Source organism: Crocodylus siamensis, chromosome 7, assembly GCF_052110815.1.
Source record: "Crocodylus siamensis isolate JL-2025a chromosome 7, ASM5211081v1, whole genome shotgun sequence".
NCBI classification, from domain to species: domain Eukaryota; kingdom Metazoa; phylum Chordata; order Crocodylia; family Crocodylidae; genus Crocodylus; species Crocodylus siamensis.
Window position 1 is genome coordinate 52,669,920 of NC_143401.1, and position 22,693 is coordinate 52,692,612.

General features: G+C 43.6%; 1 protein-coding gene across 4 annotated transcripts in view; it reads right to left on the minus strand.

Annotated features, from left to right (window-relative positions):
• The window catches only part of HERC4 (HECT and RLD domain containing E3 ubiquitin protein ligase 4), a 66,406-nt gene extending 44,104 nt beyond the window's left edge, over nucleotides 1-22,302 (minus strand). The window contains exons 1-7 of one of the 4 annotated variants that reach the window (XM_090057176.1): nucleotides 21,294-22,293; nucleotides 20,792-20,865; nucleotides 19,216-19,505; nucleotides 10,773-10,932; nucleotides 8,356-8,432; nucleotides 2,824-3,045; nucleotides 65-156 (exon numbers count right to left, since the gene is read on the minus strand). In XM_090057176.1, the coding sequence (XP_089913302.1) occupies nucleotides 65-156; nucleotides 2,824-3,045; nucleotides 8,356-8,432; nucleotides 10,773-10,932; nucleotides 19,216-19,441 (777 nt within the window). In that variant the 5' untranslated portion in view covers nucleotides 19,442-19,505; nucleotides 20,792-20,865; nucleotides 21,294-22,293. Of the gene's footprint in view, nucleotides 1-64; nucleotides 157-2,823; nucleotides 3,046-3,576; nucleotides 3,733-8,355; nucleotides 8,433-10,772; nucleotides 10,933-19,215; nucleotides 19,506-20,742; nucleotides 20,866-21,293 lie in introns of those variants that run through there. The other 3 variants (XM_090057175.1, XM_090057178.1, XM_090057177.1) reach the window with 3 other exon arrangements.
• Nucleotides 22,303-22,693: the final 391 nt, after the last annotated feature.

Below are 22,693 nucleotides of genomic sequence, written 5' to 3' on the forward strand. Positions count from 1 at the left end.
ACTTACTTGACAAACTGAAAATAAACAAATCCAAAAATATAAAAATATCCTGTAAGTACTATACCTTTGTAAGAGCAGCAGTGTGATCTTCTCCACAACAGATATGAACAATTTTCTGAGATCTTAGTGATTTCAACAGAGTAGGAACATACCTGTCTGAAAGTTATAATAGAAATGTTGGGTCACTGTGATGTAAGTAAATTTAAAATATGTGTATTAAGCAATAAGAAAAGAGAATTAATAAACACTGCATTCAAATTTAATTTTCAAAATGACTGATCTTTTTAAGCCTATTTATTACACTTCAGAACTCAAAATGAGAGCAAACTGCAAAAGATGAGTAACTCAGAGTACCATACTGAAATCCTACAGTAAGAATTCATTTTCTCCCACATTGTCAAAGGATAAAGTTCCCTAAAATAAAAAGCACTAACTCAGGTACATGATTTCAAAAGTCACAAAATACAAAGCAGCAGAATATCACACCTGTGGCTGACAATGCAGAAAGGATATTATGAAGAATGTTTTGTTTTTAAAAAACACAACAAAGAAGGTAAAGCATTACAATGAATTGTAATATTCCAGGTGTTATACACTGTTCATTCATAGCACTTTAATAGAGAGGGGAAGGGAGTGTTTGCATGCAGATTTGAGAGATGGTTTCAGTTTCCCTTCAGAAGTCAGAGCAAAGCAGCGTTGTCATCTGGCTGCATAAATGAAGTTAAGAAATATAAAAAGTATAATTAAATAAAATTTGTTTGTGTACATGAAGAAGCTTTAAACATTTTCCCGACATTGAAAATATATATAATTATTGACAATGTGTACTCAATAGCAGCAGGGAACAAGGATTCTAAAGAAGAAAAGCTATGAAAAACAAAGTTTAAAATAGAGCAATGTCTTCTTCTATCAGCTAAAGTTCCTGGGAAATTTTGACCACACAGAACCAGTCTGAATCTTTCTAATTCTCTCATGAAAAGTGTTGGTGAACACAAGAATTATTAATTCAGAAACAAGCTTTAGTTGCATAGCATTTTCCTCAAGAAGTTTTTGATAACCATTCCTCCCCCTTCCTGACCTATATCACATAACCAACACTACCATTCCCAGGATCACTGCTTTTTCACCCACTTCTGTCATTTCTTTACAAGAACAAGATATTTGTGAGGAACTCTCATAACTGAATTTCTGTATCCACAGATTTATTTACACATCATAATTGTCACTTAATTGCATCTGTGCAGGTGCATACCAGGTCATCTTCATAACTAGAAGCCTACAACTTAACATACCCCAAAATAAATATAATTAATATAAAAGGAAAGGACTGTTTGTTTAAGCAGTTTGTACCTGAATGTTTACCAAAAAAAAAAAGACAGACCCAAACAACGAAGAGTGAGGACTTATTTCCTCCGAGGTACGAGTGAGAGAAAAGAGACAAATATATAGTGAGGAGGAAACTCAAAATTTGTCCGTATCTAATGAACATAGAGTAGATTGTATAAATTAAGCTGAATCTCAGAAAATGTGATTTACCTAAAGTTCCAGTTCTGAACAATTAAACAAATCATTTTGCCCAAACTTCAAAAAAGAAAAAGTTTCTAAATATAGACTCAGAATCCAAAACATTTGTCAGTCATAACGAAAGTATTAAAGCACACCATCAGATCTTTTGACCATGAAACAGGGAAAAAAAAAAAAAAAAGAACCAAAAAACTATTACGTCTTTTGTAAGAAACTAACATCAGTTTTCACAAGCAACATCTAACACAGGCTTTCTTTTTGATGGTCCTGTCTAATTTCCAGACAGTTATACTTGACCTCATTCTGGAATGGGAAAAGCACAGTACAGGCAGTCCTTGACTTGCAACGTTTCAAGTTGCAATGTTTCGTACTTGCAACGTTTCTAAATTGACGCCCTGTTTCAACTTTATGATGTCAGTTTTGACTTTACAACGCTTGATCCGATGCGACACCACGCCAGCAAACAAGTTCGCTGCGTTGCTCATCTCCCTGGAGAACATCTGTCCAAACTTCCTTGGACACTTTCTTTAAGAAAGCAGACAGACAAGACTCCAGAAAAACCCGCATCCAAGACTCCTGAAAAGACTCCAGCCAAGAACCCTTCAAAAAGTCCAACCAAGAGTCTTTCAAAAAGTCCAGCAAAGTCACCTCAAAGGAGTCCTTCCAAATCAATACAATTGCTATTTACAATATAAATACACTAGTGTAGCTATATTACTCATCTATAATTGATTGAATACAAAATCCTGGGGTATTTTTAGTGAAAATAGGGTACTGGGCCTTGGTTCAGGAACCAAGCCCCCATTTATAACATTGTTTCTTATGAGAAAATTGGTTCCGAGTTACAACGCTTCCACTTAAGATGTGGTTTTCAGGAACCAATTGTGTCGTAAGTCTGAGGACTGCCTGTATACTCTTTTACCTTTCTACCACTCACATGTAAGGTGTTTATTAGTCTTACTGAAGTCAGTGGGAGTTGTTACTCATACAAATTTTAGCAAGCATGCAAACATTCATTCAAGGTCTTTAGTGAAGATTTTATAATCCATGTTGGCTCTATAAGGAGAAAGCTGCCCTAGACTCTGAACTGCATTTTCAATTGATCCCAAAAGGCCCAAGATACAGCAAATATAAACTGGATACTGACCAAACCAGAAAGCCAAGTTAATCATAAAACTCTGCTTTTCAGTTATATTAACAAGGACCCCAATCTGAAAATTATTCCAAACCCCCAAAAAAAGGCAAACACAAATTAAGATTCCTACTATAAAATGTTCCATTACCGTAATGACTACTTACCATTTTCATCATTAAGACCTAGCTGACCAAATTTGTTGCGTCCCCATCCAAAAATGGCTCCAGAAAGAGTTAGTACAAAACTATGTGCTCCACCTGCTGCGATTTGTGCAAAGGGGATTCCCAATAAAGATTTAATCAACTGTGGTGAAGTCTGCTTTTTAAAATCATAACCTAAACCTAGTTGACCATATTTATTCTGTCCCCAGGAAAAAACTTCACTTCCTGTTAAATAAAAAAACATATAAAATTAAAAATGAGAAAGGATGCATACGCTTCAACCATAGGTAAAAATAAACTTACTTTAACAAAAAATGATCAACCTGCAAAATATTAAATAGATGCACTACCTCTACAGAAAGTTTAGAACAAATAATCTCAGCAGTTTGGCAATTTATTCCTCTTTGTTCTTTCAAAGCCAAAAAAGCGATTGTAAATTTAAGGCTGACATCAGACCTAGTCATCTGACAAATTTGAAAATAACAGTAATCAGTTCAAAACCTCCAACACTGTACTTAACATATTCATATTAAAAATGCCAGCTATCTATTAGCATTACCAATTCAACTGAAAACAGTATATTAAGTAATTTCATAACAATAAATGTACACACAATGAATTTGTGCGGTTACTTTGGAGTAAGGTTAATATCTATACTACTGAAATAATTCTTTCAAGTCTGAGCTATCATTCTGTAACTTATCCTATCACTCCACAATAGGTGGTTACTTATTCGTTAAGGTAGCAGCCAGGCACCTTTACAAAACACAAACAGGAACACCTCAGCAGTCATCTGGCAGGCTGGGGGGCTTCAGCAGCATTTCAGTGGTGGGAGGATTTGCCTGCATTCATGCCAGGGCCAAGCTGGTGGAAGCTGCGCCTGCTCTGCTGCTGCTTCTTCCTATTCTCCTACTGCAACACACGGACAACTCCCAGAGAAACTGCATCAGTGCTGCCACTTCCTCCCACTCATCACCACCCCTCACCCTGCCACCCCCCATCTCCTGGCTGCTGGGTGGGTACAGCTGGAAGCTGCATGGTCCTGGCACAGCTCCCCACTGGCTAGAAGCTATGCCCATACCACAACTGGATGAGTGTGTGTTATGGGACGGGAGCAAGGGAAGGGGTGAGAACAGCAACATCGCAAACCCAGTTTCCAATTACCCAGCCACAGTGTGGGCACAGGCAAAGTCCTCTGACTTCATGGCCCATATCCACTGGCTCCACAGGCCAGATCTGGCCCACGAGCTATTACCCAGGGAAATAATTTTTGCACCTGTTTATTGGTTCACAGGAGCTATACTGATATATGATCATCTGTCATCGCTTTGCCTACAGTAGGGAAGTTCTACAAAAAAATCTCAATATTGTTAACAAAAATTCATTTGTCTTACATCAATATTAGCAATGTTACAAAGCTGCAACTTAGAGGGGCCATTGCCATTAGACTAGAAGATTATCAGCCCCAGTATAAGCAAATTTAAGGTGACACCACTTAGAATACTAGGGGTCCATGTACATTCCCAGTGTTACCAATACTAATGAACCTAAAATCTACATTAGCAAATGTCAACATTTGCAACATGTTTTACTGTAGGTAAGTCACTTGTGTCAACCCCTTTATGAAATTTTCTGTGAGAATGAATAGTTCTTTTGAGGTCGGAGCAGGCAAAATATAGCCCGTGGGTCAGATCCAACCCGCCAGGCCATTCTGTCTAGCCCATGGGGCCCCTAAAAAATTTAGAAAATTACTATTTATCTGCTCCTGGCTGCCTGTCAAAGATGATATGAGCATCTGTCTGCATACCAATGCAGCACCACATGGCTCCCAGCTGCATCGCCAGACTGAGGGAGCATGGGGCCTTTGCCAGTACCTCAGAGTGTGGGTATGTGTGCAAGGAGAGACAGAGTGTGCGTGTGTACAGAGAGAGAGAGAAAGAGAGAGAGAGTTTTTGTAAGGCAAGTCCCACATGCACATGCACCCACAGCCTCCTTCACACTGCCATACACATAGACCCCCACACCTAAACCCCACAGCCACCTACCCCCCGCACACAGCCCCTCACAAACTGCATACCAACCACACTTCACATATCCACACACCCACCTGCTCCCTCACCCCACACTCACACCCCCACACCTACCTACCCCCACAGATGCACCCACATCCTCCCCTACACCCCATATACCCACATACCTACAGCCCCCCACAAACCTATACCCCCAACAATATACAAAAGTAAAACTTTATTTTAAATTATTGTGCAATCACCTCTATCTACACTACGCAAACATATGTAAATCAGGACAAAAATATTTTATCAAATTAATGGATGTTATAGACATTCACTTTTTAGACTATAATTTGGTACTTTTCTGGTTCCAAGATGGCAAAACCCCTTGCTGAAAAGAGAACTTACAGGGGCAAGGAGAGGGAGTTCTGGTGGCAAAGGTCAGAGGTTAGGGGGTGGGCCTTCTGGTCACAAGGCTGCAACCAGGGGGTAGGGCACCTATCAAGAGGCAAGGCTACCCATGTGGCCCTTGACAGCTTGCCAAAACTTGGTAAGCAGCCTTCCACCCAAAATAATTCCCTGCCCCTAATCTAAGTAAATCAATTCTCATTGCTATAACTGTGTGGACTGGAAATTGACTTTTAAATAACATAAATAAAAGCCCAAATCAAAAATGTGCTTATGTCAAACTGCTGAATCCAATATACACTCAAAAAAACTACTTAATGAAATTTCAATAAACCTTGATTCAAAGAAGTTTATTAGCTTGGTAATGAAAAACAATAACTAACTTAAGGCAGAGGTCAACAACGGTTTGGGCTGGAGTGCCAAAAACACCCCAGCCTCAACACATGCCTTGACTTGGCATGCCAGGGACAGACATGGGGAGTAGGGGGTGCAGAGCTGTGAGGGGGTTTGATCCTTGTTGCTGGTGACAGGTGAATGGACACCTCCAAGCAGAAGGTGGTATAGGCCCTAGTCCTTTCCCCACCATGCACCCTGAGGTGCACATACAGCCGCTGCTGGCCTTGGAGCCTGGGCTCACAGAAGGAAGCGAACAGGCTGCAAACTGCTGCACCGGGGTCCACAACCCCACCCCCATTCCCTGGCCACTGGTGACTGCACGCATGCTTCAGTGCACACAGCAGGGAAAGGGCCATGGCAGCAAAACTGCAGCCCCTCCCCTACAAGCAACATGCCCAGCAGGGGCTTTGCAGACCTCAGTTCAGTGGCTTGCAGCCTCCCACCTGCCTGCCACAGCTGGGCTGGGCTCTGGGCAGGCCCCTGCTGTCCTCCATGGAACCTGGGCTGCTCACAGCAGGCAGCAGGGAGGCTCCAAACAGGTGCACTGAGGTTGGCTGACTCATTGCTACCAGCAGCTGCACATGCATCTCCAGATGGAAAGCCAGGCTGGAGCCACGGTTGTACTGCCCTGGCCTCTTCCCTGCCATGCACCTTTAGGCGTGAGTGCAGCCACTGCCAATGCTGGGGCTCCAGAGCCTGGTGCAACTGTTTCCAACCTCTCGGCTGCCTGCCACATCCTGCCAGAGGTCTGGGCAGTTGCTCCCAGCCGCAGAGCCCAGGCTGCCTGCTGCAACCAGCCTCCTGGCTGCCTGCTGCAAGCAGCTGCAGCTCTGTGGCCAACAGCACCTGCCCAGAGCCTCGACCAGCTGTGATGTGCCAAGCAAAATGGCTTCACGTCTCATGCTCTGGCATGTGTGCTGGGGGTTGCAGATCCCTGACTTAAGACAAAATCTAAATAAAGTCCCCTATTGCAAAGAAAAGCTAATCCCCAAGCATCTTACAGAGATCACTGAACAAGAGCTGTCCTTGTATAGGCTTACAAATTCCATCTAAGCCAATTTAAGGCCGGTTTTGATATCTTATTGGTGGTAGCACCAGTTTTCAACCCTAATTTACTTAAATCAACTCAACAGTGTTTTAAGCCAGGCCAAATCCTAAATTTCCCATCTCTTCAACATTTCATCTCCTTCCCCTAATTTCTTTCTTGGCCTATGACAACCTTGTAGGTCCTGAAGGTGAATCCAGGACTTCTGCCATTAGAACAAGATGCAACCTAGCCAACTCAAGCAACTATCACATCCTGGCCCATAAAAAGCCTATTAGACATAAACCAATTAGCAGAAATCCCCTGCTGCTGATGCAAATTGGTCTGTGGAGAGTTTAGGACTTGGAATCTATTTAGTACTGCACTCTCTTCCATAAAGCCAAAGCAGCCCACTCCATCAGGATTCCAGCCAAATAACCCATGTTGTCGTATTCATATTCGTGTAGAGAATTAAAAATACGTATCTACCCTGACTCCCTGTTCAAATACAAGCCAGGTAAAATGGCAGAAGTACTGAGGGCTGATTTGGCACTTGAAATGTACTCCTTATAAATAACTATTTGGACTTCAGGTTAGCAGAATACTATTCAAGTTGTGTCAATGAACAAAGTTTTCTGCTAAAAATGTCAGCTTTTGGTGTTGTACCGTTCAATTAACTGGAAATACAAAAGGCTAGGCAAAAAAAATGTGATTATGGCTTATTTTATGCATCCCACATGCTATCCAGTTTGGAAACAGCCCTATCTTCACTAATGCTGCATCTGCTTACAGCATCACTAACTCACAGGATCAAGGCCAATATGGCCAATATATTTAAATGATTTACAGCTACTTAATAAGCAGGAGAGCCTATAATGACCACTATATGCTTCTGAATTTTGTTAATTTAAAAGCTTACCCCAAGTTTTTGAAAACATTGCCATATCAAACTAGTTTAAAGCCTGTTTGGACTTTTGTCTTCCATTAAAAAAATCCATGCCAAGTGCCTAGTCAAGGAAGAAACCTTATTTTGTTATACTCATTTCACTAAAAACAAATGTTGCTCTTTAACTATGATCTGCTTCATTTAATTTTGCAATGTAGAAACAAAAAAAAAAGGGTAACTACTCTAGTTTACTTTCAGCTTTCCTTCTTCTGGGTGTCTATACCAATCTACACATAATGCTACATACAATTATTCAGGTAACATAAATATGTTCTCAAAATCCAATGAACATTAACAATAATGCTCTCAAAGTTTTTAAAATCCCATCTGTAATGATACAGAGGTAAGAAAGTTACTTTTTGCAACCCCAAAGAACCCCGAGTAAAAGGTAGACTAGAAGATTGGTGGCAAAGTAGCAGTTCTGGAGAAAAGTGGAAAACCATTAAGGAAATCAAAGCAACCAAAGGTCAAACAAATGAAGAGAACATGCAAAACAAAGTGAATAAAAAATGAAGGTATGAAGAAAAATTGGTAATAAACCTTATTATTTGATGAGCTTAGTATATTTCACACAGTGAATACTTCTCTTCAGTTCAAATACTTATCAATGGGCCAAGCTTCTGCAATAGTAGATGGAACTTGACAGAGGGTAAAAGGTACTCTGGAGAGTTATATGTAAAATTGTATTTTAAAACCTTTTCAATTTATTAATATGAATTTACACAACAATTCCCAACAATCTGCCTTACCTTTTGAAAGTGCAAGTGAATGACAGTAACCACAAGCTACTTGTACTATTTGTACCTCTGATAAACTTTTGATATTTCTATGGGAAAAAAAGAGAAAGCATTAGACCGCTGCATCTAGGTATTGTGACATACAAGATGAAATGTGAAAGAGGAACATAAAAATACTTGTCAAACTTTTCCACTAGCATGTGGTTGAAGCTAGAGTAAATTTTATGAAGCAGACTTTATTCAAAATCATAAATTACAAGATATTAAACCAAAGTTCTTATTGACTGGAATCCACAGAAATTACCAAGACTTATTAATACCAAAGAAGTCCCTTGAAGAACAAAGGTGTTTAAGTGACAAGAATATCGTAGTACAGGACTGGGAAGCATTAAAGGAAGAGGTTAAAAACAAACAAACAAACCCTCCTCCCTACAAACTTGCCGTGCTCTAGGTCTAAAGATATAAAAAATCTATTCCTCACCACCCTAATACAATAGAGTGGATACATCAGGACTCCTCCTAAGCAGTCCTAAAAGAACATCAAGACACAAGGATTACATTGTCTTCCCCTAATCCTAACTTCAGGGGGAAATTAGGCAGAGTTGGCTAGGGACAGACATTACACATAAACTGGTTTAAGTGATTATAAACTGATTTAAACCTGTAAAAGAACAGATGTTCAGTGCACATAACTCAGTTTGAAAATGGCTGAAACCAGCTTGAGATAAACCTAGTTGTATGTAGTATCAGACTCAACTGATTTGGCTCAAACTGGTTTATGCAATGTCTGTCCCAGACCCCTTGCTGGTTTAAGATCAACCAGCACGCCTAGCCTCTTGACATGCTCTCTGGGCTGGGCAGGGCTCTCTGCTCCACAGCAGGGCTGGCCCCTTCCCTCTGCTCCCTCGCTGGAGCTCTGGCAGAGACTGCAGGCACAGCTGGGTTTGCCTGGCTTCCCCCTGCCCTACCCACCTCTTGCTGCTCAACCAGGAATCCTTCCACCGCCCCCGCATCTTCCACAGCACAGACCCCAGCCCTACAGACCCTAGGCATGTGGTATGCTAAATAATGCTGAGAGGCGTCTGTATGTATGCCTCTCCAACTTCACTGGGACAGACAGACAGAACAGTGACCACTTAGGGCCTTTTGGAGCTAATCAACAGGTCAACTGGTAAGCTGTTTAAGAAGAGTTTGAACTAATGGAGAGAAGCTATTATTTTGCTGATGGGGTGTTAAACACTGTTCTGCCCCCTGCTGGCTTGCTTGCCTGTCATTTTGCTCCAGACAGTATAAAGAAGCAGGGAGGGAGATTAAAAAGCTCCGTACCATCAATACATGCATACACTGCACACACACACACACACACACACACACACACCCCTTCCCTCAGAGCACTGGCAGGGGGCTGGGGTCTAGCAACACTCCCACCCCTTGAGCAGCCAGCAGGGAAAAGCCTGGGATGCTGCAGGCAGACCCCCTAATCAAAGTGTCTGGTTTAGGCCTAGCCACACCACCCCTCAGCTCAGCACTGTGCAAAGGGAAGGGAAGGCTGCTCTAGCACCGCCCCCGGCTTCTAGCTTGAGCCACTGCAGGCATATGCCTGAATTTCCTCAGTCCAGAGACAATGTCTGTCTGGTTACAAACTGGTTCAACGTAGCCAGGTTAGACTGGCTAAGATTGAATCAATTCAGGCTCAGGCTTTTTGAATGGCTGTCCCTAGCCCATATGAGCCATTCATACTGTATAAGAGTCTATTTTCTATCAGTTAAAACTATAATAGATTACCATTGAGATATTTGTATAGTTAACATGTTTTATGTCAAAACTTAATGAGATAAGTCAGAAAAGTCCTGCAAACATGCAACTTAACTTTACTATTATGTAGTTACATTGATTTCAACATGTTTAAGGCAGTACTCTGAAAATACCGTTCAGTTTAATAAAGGTGCTTTGGAAATGTAGAAGTATATCATGCTTATAAAACCATGTTACTTATGCAATCAGAGAGACAGTTATTTGACCACAGCTGAGAACCTTGGAGGTAAAATTACAACATGGAGATCAGATTGCACTTCCCCTGCCCATGTGACTATTTAAAGGAGTGCAAATTCCTAACAGATTACTTCACTCAAGGTGCGTTAAGCAGCATCTACCCATCTTCATTTCTGTTTTCCAAAAACACTCTTGGAATATATACTATTCTTGGAATATATTCATCTACCAAGTGTGCCTATTATCAAGAAACCTAGAAGTGACTGGGAAAGAGGCACTGAAAATGATAATGTGAGGTTTTACGCTGTAAAGTATCCTTATATATTATCTTTTAGAAAACTTTAATTGTTGAGAATTGTTTGAGTAATGATATTTATACACACCTTTCAAAATAAGATGGTTACTTAGGAAAAAAAAATTATTTTTAATTTTTTTACCTGGGTACTCTAATGCATTCTTCTGTTCCAGGCAAGCCAAGCTGTCCTTCAGTAGCTAGACCCCAAGCATATACTTGGCCTTTGTCATTTAATGCTAGCGTATGGGCTTCTCCACATGAAACGGATACAATATTTTGGGCATCAAGGGCACCAACGTGCTCTTAAAAAAAAAGACGAGGAGGAGTCAGATTTTGATGTTATGATTAACAAACAAAAATTATTCAGTTCAGCCATTACCTACTAAGGCATAAAATGAAATAACACAGTATATTAACCTAGATTTCTCAATTAGATTACACACAAAATACAACATGATCATAGTGGTGCCAAGTAACTTAAATTTAATAAACGCGGGTGTGTCTATACCAGATCTTTACTGTGGAGTTGCCTAATTAGCTCTCAAGTAAACATCTCAGCATCACATGTGGCCCTATGAGGCCATAGTAAAATAATAAACTCCACAACAGGACAGCACTTGTAAATACAAGTACTGTCCTGCTGCGGTTTTTCCATGCACAGCAATGCACATACAGACACTGACCCAGCAGGCTGGGGCACAAGGGAGCATCAGTACAGGGGCTGCCTATTGGCTAGCCCCACACTGAAGCACCTCGTGCCCCACCCAGTCCCTCTGCAGCACATTAAGCTGAGCTGGAGCAGCCCCAGGCTGACATGCTGACCCCCTGGGCCTCCCACCAGGCAGGGGTGCTCTGACCTGGCTCAATGTGCTCCAATCCCAGCTCCATATTCAAATGGTGTGCCAGGAGCAACAAACTCTGGCACAATATACACTGGAGTTTATTGCTTGAATTAATTTCACATGTAGATGCACCCCCATAAAATCAATTTGCATTAAGTGATTAAACAAACATTTCAAAAGAGAAAAGCATTCCACATATTTACTTAAGGATAATACACAAGGCTTTTTAAGTCCTTTAAAACTCACACGCAATAGGGTTGGTTCAAGACCTGGGGGTCATCATTGACTCCAAGATGAACATAGGCCGGCAGTGTGGAGAGGCAGTTAGGAAGGCCAAACGCACCTTGGCATGCATCCACAGATGCATCTCAAGCAGGTCCAAAGAGGTGATCCTCCCCCTCTATGCGGCACTGGTCAGGCCACAGCTAGAGTATTGCATCCAGTTCTGGGCGCCGCACTTCAAGAGGGATGTCGACAGCATGGAGAGGGTCCAGAGGAGGGCCACTCGTATGATCAGGGGACAACAGGGCAGGCCCTATGAGGAGAGGCTACGGGACCTGAACCTGTTCAGCCTCCAAAAGAGAAGGCTGAGGGGGGATCTTGTGGCCTGTTATAAACTAGTCAGGGGGGATCAGCAGGCACTGGGGGAGTCACTGTTCCCCCGAGCACCACCAGGAGTGACCAGGAATAACGGTCACAAGCTGGCAGAGGGTACGTTTAGGTTAGATATCAGGAGGCGCTACTTCACAGTCAGGGCAGCTAGGGTCTGGAACCAACTTCCAAGAGAACACCCTGGGGGTGTTTAAGAGGAGGTTGGAGGAACATCTTGCTGGGGTCATTTGACCCCAGTATTCTTTCCTGCCATGGCAGGGGGTTGGACTAGATGATCTGCTCAGGTCCCTTCCGACCCTAGAAACTATGAAACTAAGACAGAGGCCACCTGACTGCAGCAATAAGGCTCCATGCATGCAACAGGTTCAGGCTAAGTTCTACACTCGGGCTTCAGAACTCTGAAAAACATGCAGTAGGATTATCTGGGGACATAATGCTTCATTGTTAACCTCCCATTTGGAAGCAGCTCACATGTAGGTCTTCAATGTTTGCATATACTAAATTAACACTTTTACTGATCAAGCTACATTCTATACCAGTGATTCTCAACCAAGGTACCATGAGATCCTTTCCAAGGATGCTGAAGCAGGTGACCCTTGTCCCAGGAAGTAAGAGTTCAATCCTCCCCTTGCATTCTGAAGACAAGCAGCACCTGCAGCTACCCCACTCTTCGTCCCCTTACAAAAGCCAGGCACTCCCAGTCCACACTTTGTGCATGCACGCTCAGGCAAATAAGTTACATATGATGCTGTGGAGCTACACTTTCCAATCCATCTCATCCCTTCTGCTTCTCCCATTCTCCCAAGGCTGGCAGGAGGAGCTGGGGATGTGTGTAGCTCCAGTTGACAATGTGCAAGTTACTGGTGGAACAGTTGTAATAGTATGGGCCACATTTGCCCCTTCAAGTACAGAGCAGGGCCAAGGAAGGGAAAGAGAATGGAAAAAGGAAGACACAGTGGGGTGAAGTCCTGTTTCTACTGCCCTAATCTGGCACAGCTACATTTTAGCTAAGTAGTGGTGACGCTAAACTCCTAAATTATATAAGGATGCTCTCAGACTAAAAAGGTTGAGAACCACTGCACTATACACATTTGCTGCTCAATAGAAAGATACCAAATGGATTAGATTCAGGCAGAAATTAAATGTGGTATTTATAAGTCCCTCGAAAGAGTCATGGACAAAAGAGATAGCATAAGTAATATTAATGAAAATTCCAGTTTCAGGATGAAACTTCAGAGTAGTAGAGAAGGGCAAAGCACAGTGCCAGAACTTACTAGGAAAAAAAAGGTGGCTTTCTAAAGTCATTTATTCCTTAGTAATATTTTCTAAAAATGTTTTTATTTTGAGACTTAAGTCTGAACAGTTTGGTGTGGATTCAAACTTTCTCCTGACCTGACGTAATTCTGAAGTGGCAGCAACACTGCATAAAATCCAGAAAGTAACACTAAATGAGCTTCTCTTTTCCCAAGCAAAATTAAGTTTATAAAAAAGTGAAACAACATAAATAGTAAAAGCTAAATAATGCTTTAAAAATTCACATCATCATAATCTACAATAGTATTACCAAAAGTAGATGAGACAATGGAAGATACTTGCTTTTAATCTCTCGAGGGCAGGAAAACCACAGTAAGAACAGACAAAGAGAACGCAAGGTCAGATAAAGAGTTTTCACTAACATTTATGGACTTAGTACACAGTCATTTTCTTCCTCCAATGACTTGGAACCCTCAAAAAATTTTATTTCAAATCTCAGCAACATAAAGAGGAAAACATCACAAAGCCTTATCATTAAAACTAAAATTTTCAGACATGTTCAACTAATCACGTGCCCTTCTTGACATTTATTGTCAAATTTTCCAAAATGTGGAAGCCAGTGCAAGTCCTCAGCATCTCTGAAAAATCAGGTGCAACATATTTATCAGACATTAGTACTAAGAACTTGGTGTAGATGAACTTATTAAACATATGAAATGTTGCCATCTCTGGCAATTTAACTACAAGTATTCCAACATTTGAAATTGTTCTTAAAACCCCAACTGTGAATCTAAGAATAGCCCTTGTGGTTTTAGAAAAAAGGTTTTTTTTAAAAAATGGAGTGTAAATGTTCAGAAGATAAAAGCAAATAAAAATAAATAATTTTTTTAAAAAACATCACAGCTTTAAGATGCCTATGATCTTTGAGCACTTGAGGTTATAGCAGTTAGAACATCCTTATAGATGAGCTAACAGATGAGCAAACTGGAATATATCTATACTCTTAAAATGTAAGCAAAGAAGAAATGCATTCTCCTTATCCTTGCCCTCAAACACTGTGAGAGTTGTAAAGAAAGTAAAAATAGCCTATGCAGGAACTGTAGCTCTAGCCTACACATTCCAAGTATGTCCATTAAGACAGTGACCAGTATCTTAGCTGCCCATTAATTCTGTATTAAGTAAATTAAGTGACAAGGAAAAGCAAAAAAAACAAACAAACCATCACCACAGAAGCTTTGGGGGGAAAAGCTTAACAATACAAAAAGAGCAGCCTGCCTCACTTTGGCTAAGTACAGACTGCCAAAAAGCCCAAGGCTGAATTGATTCAATCGTTGCAGGTTTCTCTAAACCGCCCAGATCGAACCAAGAAGCAAGTGAGCTGACATTCACTTTTCATAATGGAATGGCAGCCAGATCCGTGCAGTAGCCGATAACAGTACCTGGAGAGCACTAGATCAGGCCTCCGGGCCTGCCGATCACTACAAAGTGCCCCGAGCTGTCATGCCCTCTCCTCAGCCTCAAGCCAGCAGAGAGGGCATGGGGGGAATCCCTCCCTGGCTTCTAGCTCAGGTTGGGACGAGTAAAGCCAGGGCTGGGTGACTGGCCCAGCATGGTCAGGAAGAGTAAAAACCCCAATGCAGGCTTCCCCCCTGCCCCTGTTAAGCACAGCTCAGCTGGGAGTCCAGATCCAGGTGGGGCTGGGAGGGCATCCCACAGTGAGGGCTTTACTCCCCCAACCTGAGCTGGAAGCCAGGAGTTGGGCCAATCATCCAGGCACGCACTGTTCTTGGCCAGCAAGCCAACTGAGGAAGGAGTGGACTGTGCCTGGCATGGGTGGGGAGAAGACTGCAGTTGGGGCTTTACTCCCCCCACCTGAGCTGGAAGCCAGCAGCTGGGCTGATCACCTGGCTATGTCGCCTCCTCAGCCAGCAGGACAGCTGTGGGGGGGGGCTGGGCGGGGGCAAAAACAGCCTCCCCCACCTGCCCGGCTCCAGACCCCCACTGGGCTGTTCCTGGCAGCCATGGAATGGTGGGGGAAGCCCATAGTAGGGGCTTTACTCTGCCAGAGCTGTGAGCCAGGCTGCCCCCCCAGGCAGAGGAGAGGGCAGGGGCAGGGCCAGGGGAATCAGCCTGGCTCTCAACTGCAAGGGATGGAAGAGCCCATGTGACAGCTGTGAGCAGGGCCTGCCCTGCTCCACTGAAGCTGAGAGCACAGCCCAGGGCTGCACAGCATCCTGGGATGCTAGAGGGCTGTAAGTTAACTTGAATCAGGGAGGGAGCTGGGACAGAATTTCCACAAACCGGTTTAACCTAAATCCGTTACGTCTGATACTACATCCACGCAGGTTTATCCTAAACCAGTTTCAGCCATTTTGAAAGCATCTTAACTGCACTTAACCTCTGTTCTGCTACAGCAGGGGCGGGCAGTTATTTTGGGCTAAGGGCCACTTACTGAGTTTTGGCAAGCCATCAAGAGCCGCATGACAGGCAGCCAGTGGCAGATAAATATTAATTTTCTAAATTTTTTTAGGGGGCTGGATAGAATAGCCTGGCAGGCTGCATCTGACCCATGGACCACATTTTGCCCAACCCTGTGTTACAGGTTTAAATCGGTTCCCAATCACTTAAGCCGGTTTATGTGTAATTTCTGTCCCTAGCTTTCATATTCACAACTGCTCCAAATTTAAAGGTCAATTTGGTAGCCAAAGCTCCCTAAAGAGACAGTCATTAAAATGAAAGAAAGGCCTTTAGTTCTAATAACTCCAGACAAATATAGTTGATGCCCATTTACCTCGCAGGATAAGTAGCAGCAGAGAAAGAATGGTTTGTAGCTTTACTGCACTCAAACTATCTTGCTTAATATCTTGAAACTAAAATTGCTCAGGTTTCACTGTTTAATACTACATGCTTCAAAGAAGAAGTAGCTTTCATCATGAGCAAGTATTTTCTGTCACAAGCTTAATCAAGATCTAACTTGCATGAATTATCTTTAACTACTAAGGTCTTGTACTTTTTGCTGTCTTGGGGGAAAATAATTGATCAGTGGCATTTATTACCTCTCTGAGGCAGAAAAATGTTAAATTGTTTTTTATAAAGACATAGATTTTAAGGAGAAGTTATCCAAAAGTTTCCATACATAGGCCAAATTTTAAATTGCTTATATTTTTAAATACAGTTTCCAGAATGATTTATATTAATTTAACTTTCATTTGTGTCTGTTACAGGATTTTCAAGAAGGCTCATCACTTATTTGAGCATGTTAATATCTTTAAATCTTATTAAACTGTAGGTGACTGACAATAGCTTTGAAAGAGGTTGTATAAATTAAGTTATGTTGCATGAAAGAGTTTACTTGCAGACATTATTTTAAAATATGGTTAATGTACTCCTATGCACAGTACATAATCGTTACAATTAGATTGCCTGCATATCACAATACTAGATAATTAAAAATGAAATAATTCTATATTTACAGACTGTGGGTCAATCCTCATTTCTGACATTCTCCTTAACTCACATAAGTGCAATAGCAATCCACACAGAAGGGAGATGTCAATTCCCCAGGCTGAAGAACAGCTCTGCAGGATCAGGTGCTGAAGGATTCCTTTAGCTGTGGACAAAGCAGGCATATCCACAAGTGATGTGGATGTTTGGTTCCCCAGGGACAACAAGCAATAGCACACCTTTTGTCGCCACTACCTGTCCCCGGGGAATGCCTGGGCTGCACGCTTTGGCGCACAAGTTACTCCAGGGACAGTAGGGGAGGCTGGGGCCAGCAGCCTTGCCTGGGGGCCTCCCCCGGCTGCAGCAGTGGCAATTCTTCCATGCAGAACCTGGCTGGCGGCCGCAGGAGTCAAAAGTCCCTCCATGAGGGTTTTCAGGAGTCAAAAAAACCCTCTGTGTTGCTCCACTGCAGAGCAGAAAACATCTGAATGTACAGCGCGTGGCACCACCATACACGGCCACACTCATCTGAACACGGCCAGTGGTTCTATACTAAAGATCATGAGATATGGCAGTATATAGCTCCATGACAAAGACAATTAGATAACCATGATGCTAGAACCCAACCTACGCAGGCTACCTCTAACAGCAGTAAGATAAATCATACTGGTTCTACTGAATGTAATAGATTCTTCAGACACAAAGGAGGGCAGCAATTTTTCTCATCTGCCTGATACATCCTTAGGACTCTTTTAAAGCATTTTTTCTGTTTTATACAGATTAGCTATTTGTTTGCCAGATTTATGGAATTATGTATAAAGGAACATTGACAGTTTCCCCAAGTATCTAAAACAGCTTTGGGAAATATCTTTATTTACAATAAAGTGGGCAGAGATGTACCACCAAAACATCTCAAATTATGAAACATATAATGTCTTATGATGACAGGCTGAGAGCCATGGGGCTCTTTAGCCTGGAAAAGCGCAGGCTCAGGGGTGATCTGATAGCCACCTATAAGTTTATCAGGGGTGACCATCAGTATCTGGGGCAACGTTTGTTCACCAGAGCGCCCCAAGGGATAACGAAGTCGAACGGTCACAAACTACTACAAGATCGTTTCAGGCTGGACATAAGGAAGGATTTCTTTACTGTCCGAGCCCCCAAGGTCTGGAACAGCCTGCCATCAGAGGTGGTTCAAGCACCTACATTTACACCTTCAAGAGCAAATTGGATGCTTATCTTGCTGGGATCCTATGACCCCAGTTGACTTCTTGCCCTTCAGGCGGAGGGCTGGACTCAATAATCTTCCGAAGTCCCTTCCAGCCCTAATGTCTATGAAATCTGTTAAATCTATGAGAATTCCAGGATCTTGGTCCCATCTATTCCCCTGCCCAGAGCTTAGTTACATTCTAATAAAATAAAAGCCTTAGTGCATCTATCTGTTTGTAACACTTTTTCGCACTCTGACTGGTTGTCTTGGCAGCCAATCAGAGTGCTCTGCATAGACAGACACACATGGCAGAGAACCACCATGATGGCAGGGACTGAGGAGTGGAGCAGGGGGGCAAGGCCAGCAGTGCTGGCCTAGCCCCTCCCTGCCCCCAGCCCTGCTCCTTAGAGGCAGCAGTGGCATGAGGTGCTGGCAGTGCAAAACTGGCCTCACCCCCCAACTTTGGCATCACCACTGTATGCAAGGGGTGGCCACACACCCCCAGTGAACAGACAGGAGTGGGGGATGGGGGAGATGCACAGGGGCCACATGGCCGGAGGTGGAGCTGCAGCACTGCAGGGCGCTGGGTGGCGGCACTTTGTCCCTGTCCCCTCCCCCAACTTCATGACAGGCAATTTGCTAGTGTTAGTTATATGAAGGAAAGTCCCATTCAACATTACACATATTGTACACCTTAGTATACTGTTGCCCATTTGCTATCCGTACTATACAGAAACAGCACAGGACAGTGGCTCTTCAACACTTAAAAGTGTGAGAGTTTTTTAAAATATTGTATACTTTGGCTTTAATACTTACAGAAAAGATAACCAAGAGTTATAGTATATGTATCCACACACAGGTAATAGTCATTGAGGATATAATTAGACTAAAATTAAGAGAAAAAAGTAGACCAATAGGCAGATGTATTTTATCTAAAACTATCAACCAATCAGGCTACAGAATTATGTGCATCTTACATAGAATGTAGTAGGCTTACTACTTTCTACAAAAGTAAAGTATGAAAAAGCAAGATTTATCAAATAAAAACTTTAAAGTCCCAAACCTGCAGGGCTCTAGAACTACCTGTGTGCACAAAGTTAAATAAACAGAAAGATTTGCTGAGCCCAAGTAGGATAACTAAAATTAAACACCACCTTCCCCCCACCCTATACACACTTTCTTTTTCCCTCTCTGCCCTACCCCCTTCATAATCTTTAACTTACCTGGTCTCTTTCTGGCTTTTTCATGTCCTAGTTGTCCTAGATCATTACAACCACATGTATAAACAGTCCCATCGTCCAGGGCAAAAACAGTATGCCTGAGTCCACATCCTACATCTCTCACTTTTTTATTTAGGAAAAAGTCACTTTTTCTGGGTTCTAAAACAATCTCTTCATCAATTCCACCCAATCCAAGTTGTCCAAAGGATGCATTTCCCCAACACAACATGCTGACAGGTCTTTTGATGAAAACGATCTTCCAGCTTCACGTCAAAAATATCCCTTCTGTATCGCTGTTCAGGGAAAAGTCATAAGTTCAGTACTATTCTAAAGAAAATATTTTTTAAAATGCTATAAACTTTAAAACCATATTATAAAATGCATCCTTTAAAAACCAACTGTATAAAATAAAATCATAAAGAACATACTAGTCTGTAAACAAGTAGCACGCCTTTGACTTTTTTTGTAATTAACACTGAACTACAGCACTGATCTTACACTGTGATTCACCCAGGTAGGGACCTCCTTAGATTTCACCGGCCTGAAATTACACAATTTAAATCTAATCTGATGAATAATTCCACATATTTCATTCCCTCCTGTCATGTCCATCTATGCTTCTTGCTTTCTACTAACTAGACCTCACCTTCTTACTAACTGGGTTTAGTCTACAAATGTTTACAAGACAAAGCTACATTTCTCTCCTTTTTGGTTTTCAGCATGGCACAAAGCATTTGTGATATTTTTAGAATGCCAGTTCACATAAAGTGGAGCCTCCCCTTATTTCAAAATATTCTCAATTTAAGAGCACCAGAAACTTTCATCCAAGATCACTGTGATCAAACTAGCATGACTAACCAATGGGAACTGGATATAAATACATTACGGAATCATAGAAAATTAGAGTTGGAAGGGACCTCAGGATGTCATCTAGTCCAGTGGTTCTCAACCTTTTTTGTACCAGGGCTCATTTGTAAACATCGATGGCTAGTCCTGACCCAGTGCCCCTCACTCCCTTACTGCTGCCCCCTGGCCCCAGTCCCCCCATTTGTGGGGCATGGGGGGACACCCAAGCAGTCCCTCACAGGCTGGAGCTCTGCCAGACTGCAAGGGAAAAGCCACAGTGTGTTCTTCCAACCCACTTTTGGGTTGTGACCCACAGGTTGAGAAACTATTTAAGCCAACCCCCTGCTCAAAGCAGGACCATCCTCTGCCAGATTAGCCCAGTCAAGGCTTTGTTTACCCAGGTCTTAAAAACCTCTGGGGATGAAGATTCAATTCACATACAATTCACATGTGTACAAATTTCCATTCTGAAAGATCGTAACATGCTTCATAATCTACATAAAAGCATGCATCCAGCATAAAACCTGCTGACATGCAGCCAGCGACTAGCACGTGGAAACAAGGAGGGTGAAACCTCAGACGAAAACAACGGAACTTGGTTTTAAGTCCCAAGTCCCGAGGAGGCAGTTTCAAGTTCTCCTCATAAACAGGCCCATGCAGGGAGGCTTTCGGGACTGTGTCTACCTCGAAGAGGAACCCGGGTCGTTATCTTCTACCAGGCTCGAGGACGTACCAGATGAAGCAGCCTTGAGTTAAGACATAGTGACACAAACGCAACCTTCACGCATCCATGCAGCAGAATCCGCCCTGCAAGAGGGGAAAGCAGCAGAGAGGTGAGGCCGCCGGGGCCGCGTCCCCCAGTCCAGGCTCCTCGCGAGCAGCGGGAGGAGGCGGGCGTACCGCCGCGACTGATCCTGCCCCTTGGCTGGAAACGAAGCCCCCAGAGGAGCGCCTGCAAAGGCAACGCCCTGCGGCCCCAGCTCGGGGCGGGTAGCAGGCCCGGGCGAGGCCCGCGAGGGCAAAGCGGGAACGGGCGCGCCACGCGCGAGGGGGGACGGGCCCGGGCACTAGCCGCGGCCCCTCCCGTAGGCTGAGGCAGAGGCCGAGGCTGGGGCGGCCGCAGGGACGTGACTCAGCCCAGCCAAGCCCAGGCCCTGCGCAGCGCCCAGCCCTCCCGGCGGCCGACTCCAGGCCCAGACGGGCGGCGGCGGCAGCCCTGGCACGCGCGCACTCACCAAGGCGGGGACGGGGCGGCGGCCGCGGCAGCGACACTAGGCCCCGGCGCCGCGCGCGAGAGCGGCGAGAAGTGACAGGCCCGGCCGCGCAGGCGCACGCGGCTCTCCGGCCTGCGGGGCGGAGCTGCACCGGCTCCGCCCGGCTCGGCTCGGCTCGGCCCCGCTGGAGCCGGGAAGCCTCGAGTCGCGGCGTTTTTTACCTTTGGTCAAAAAAAGCCCTTGCTGCCTTGACAGACACAGATCCACGTCCAGCCGCAGCTTGTGCAACTCCTAAGGCCATGCCGCGGGCGCCGTCCCCGAGCTGTTCCAGCTAGGACATTTTTCGAGGCATTGGTTTGTAGCGCCTGGTCCCACTGTGTGAAAATGGTGAAACCAGAAACACTCGTTGGTGCTGAAGTGACCTTTTGGCGGACCCGGACACGGGCACGGGCGAAGCGGCCGGCCGCCCGGGGCGCGGACAGAAAGAGGGCCCGAAAAAGGGGGGTGGGGAATGACAATTGCAAAAAAAAAAGTTTGGAGATTGCACCTGTACAGGACTGGCAATGTCATCAATTGAGAACGAACTATTTAAAGACATTGATACCACAGATGTGATAAAGACTCTTGCAACAAAAAATCATTATCCCTGGGAAGGGCCCCGTACTCAAAAGTTGGCCCAAGGCAGCCAGGAGTCTGGGTATGGGCCAGCATTTGCGTTTGGTTGTGCCGTATCCCAGAGCGAGGCAGGCCTGTGGCAGAAGAGCGTCCCTGATTGCTGGCAGAAGGCTCCTGGCACAGAAAACAAATATCTTCCCCGCTACGCAGTGAAGAAAATGAAGAGGTTTCGTTCTTCTGAATCTGAATAGGATTAGTTTGAAGCACATTCTCTTCAATTCTAGTCCAACCTATTGATGTCAGCAAATGTGCTCTGAGGCAAAGAGGTGGAAACTAGCTGGACGTTGGCCCATTTTCTGTTTACCGTGTTTTCCTGCATCTTGGTCTGTTTGGTTTTTTTGTCAATGTTAATAAACACTTGTTTAAATAAGTTTATTCACTGTTTTGCCTAGTGAGCATTTGGTAAATAAAATAAGATTGTGCCTAGTTTGGTCCACTTCAGAGAACATAAAGCAGCAGCCCAGGTGGGAACTGAGGAGATGTCCTGTTTTCAGGAGATAACAGAAATATGTGTGGGCAGAATCATGCAGTTCCTGTGAACAGTTATATCAGAAAAAGACTTGTTATGGCCCCACCTAGTGCTTTTGGAAGTCATCAGTGCTGATGAAGAATAAGTGCTCAGAAATTATCAGAATTCTGTAGGTGCGTGCAGTTTGTCACAATGCACCTGTCAACGCATTAAACTTATTCCATGTACATAGTCTTTATTTTGTCATTACACAAGCTGACTATAGAGAGATACAAAT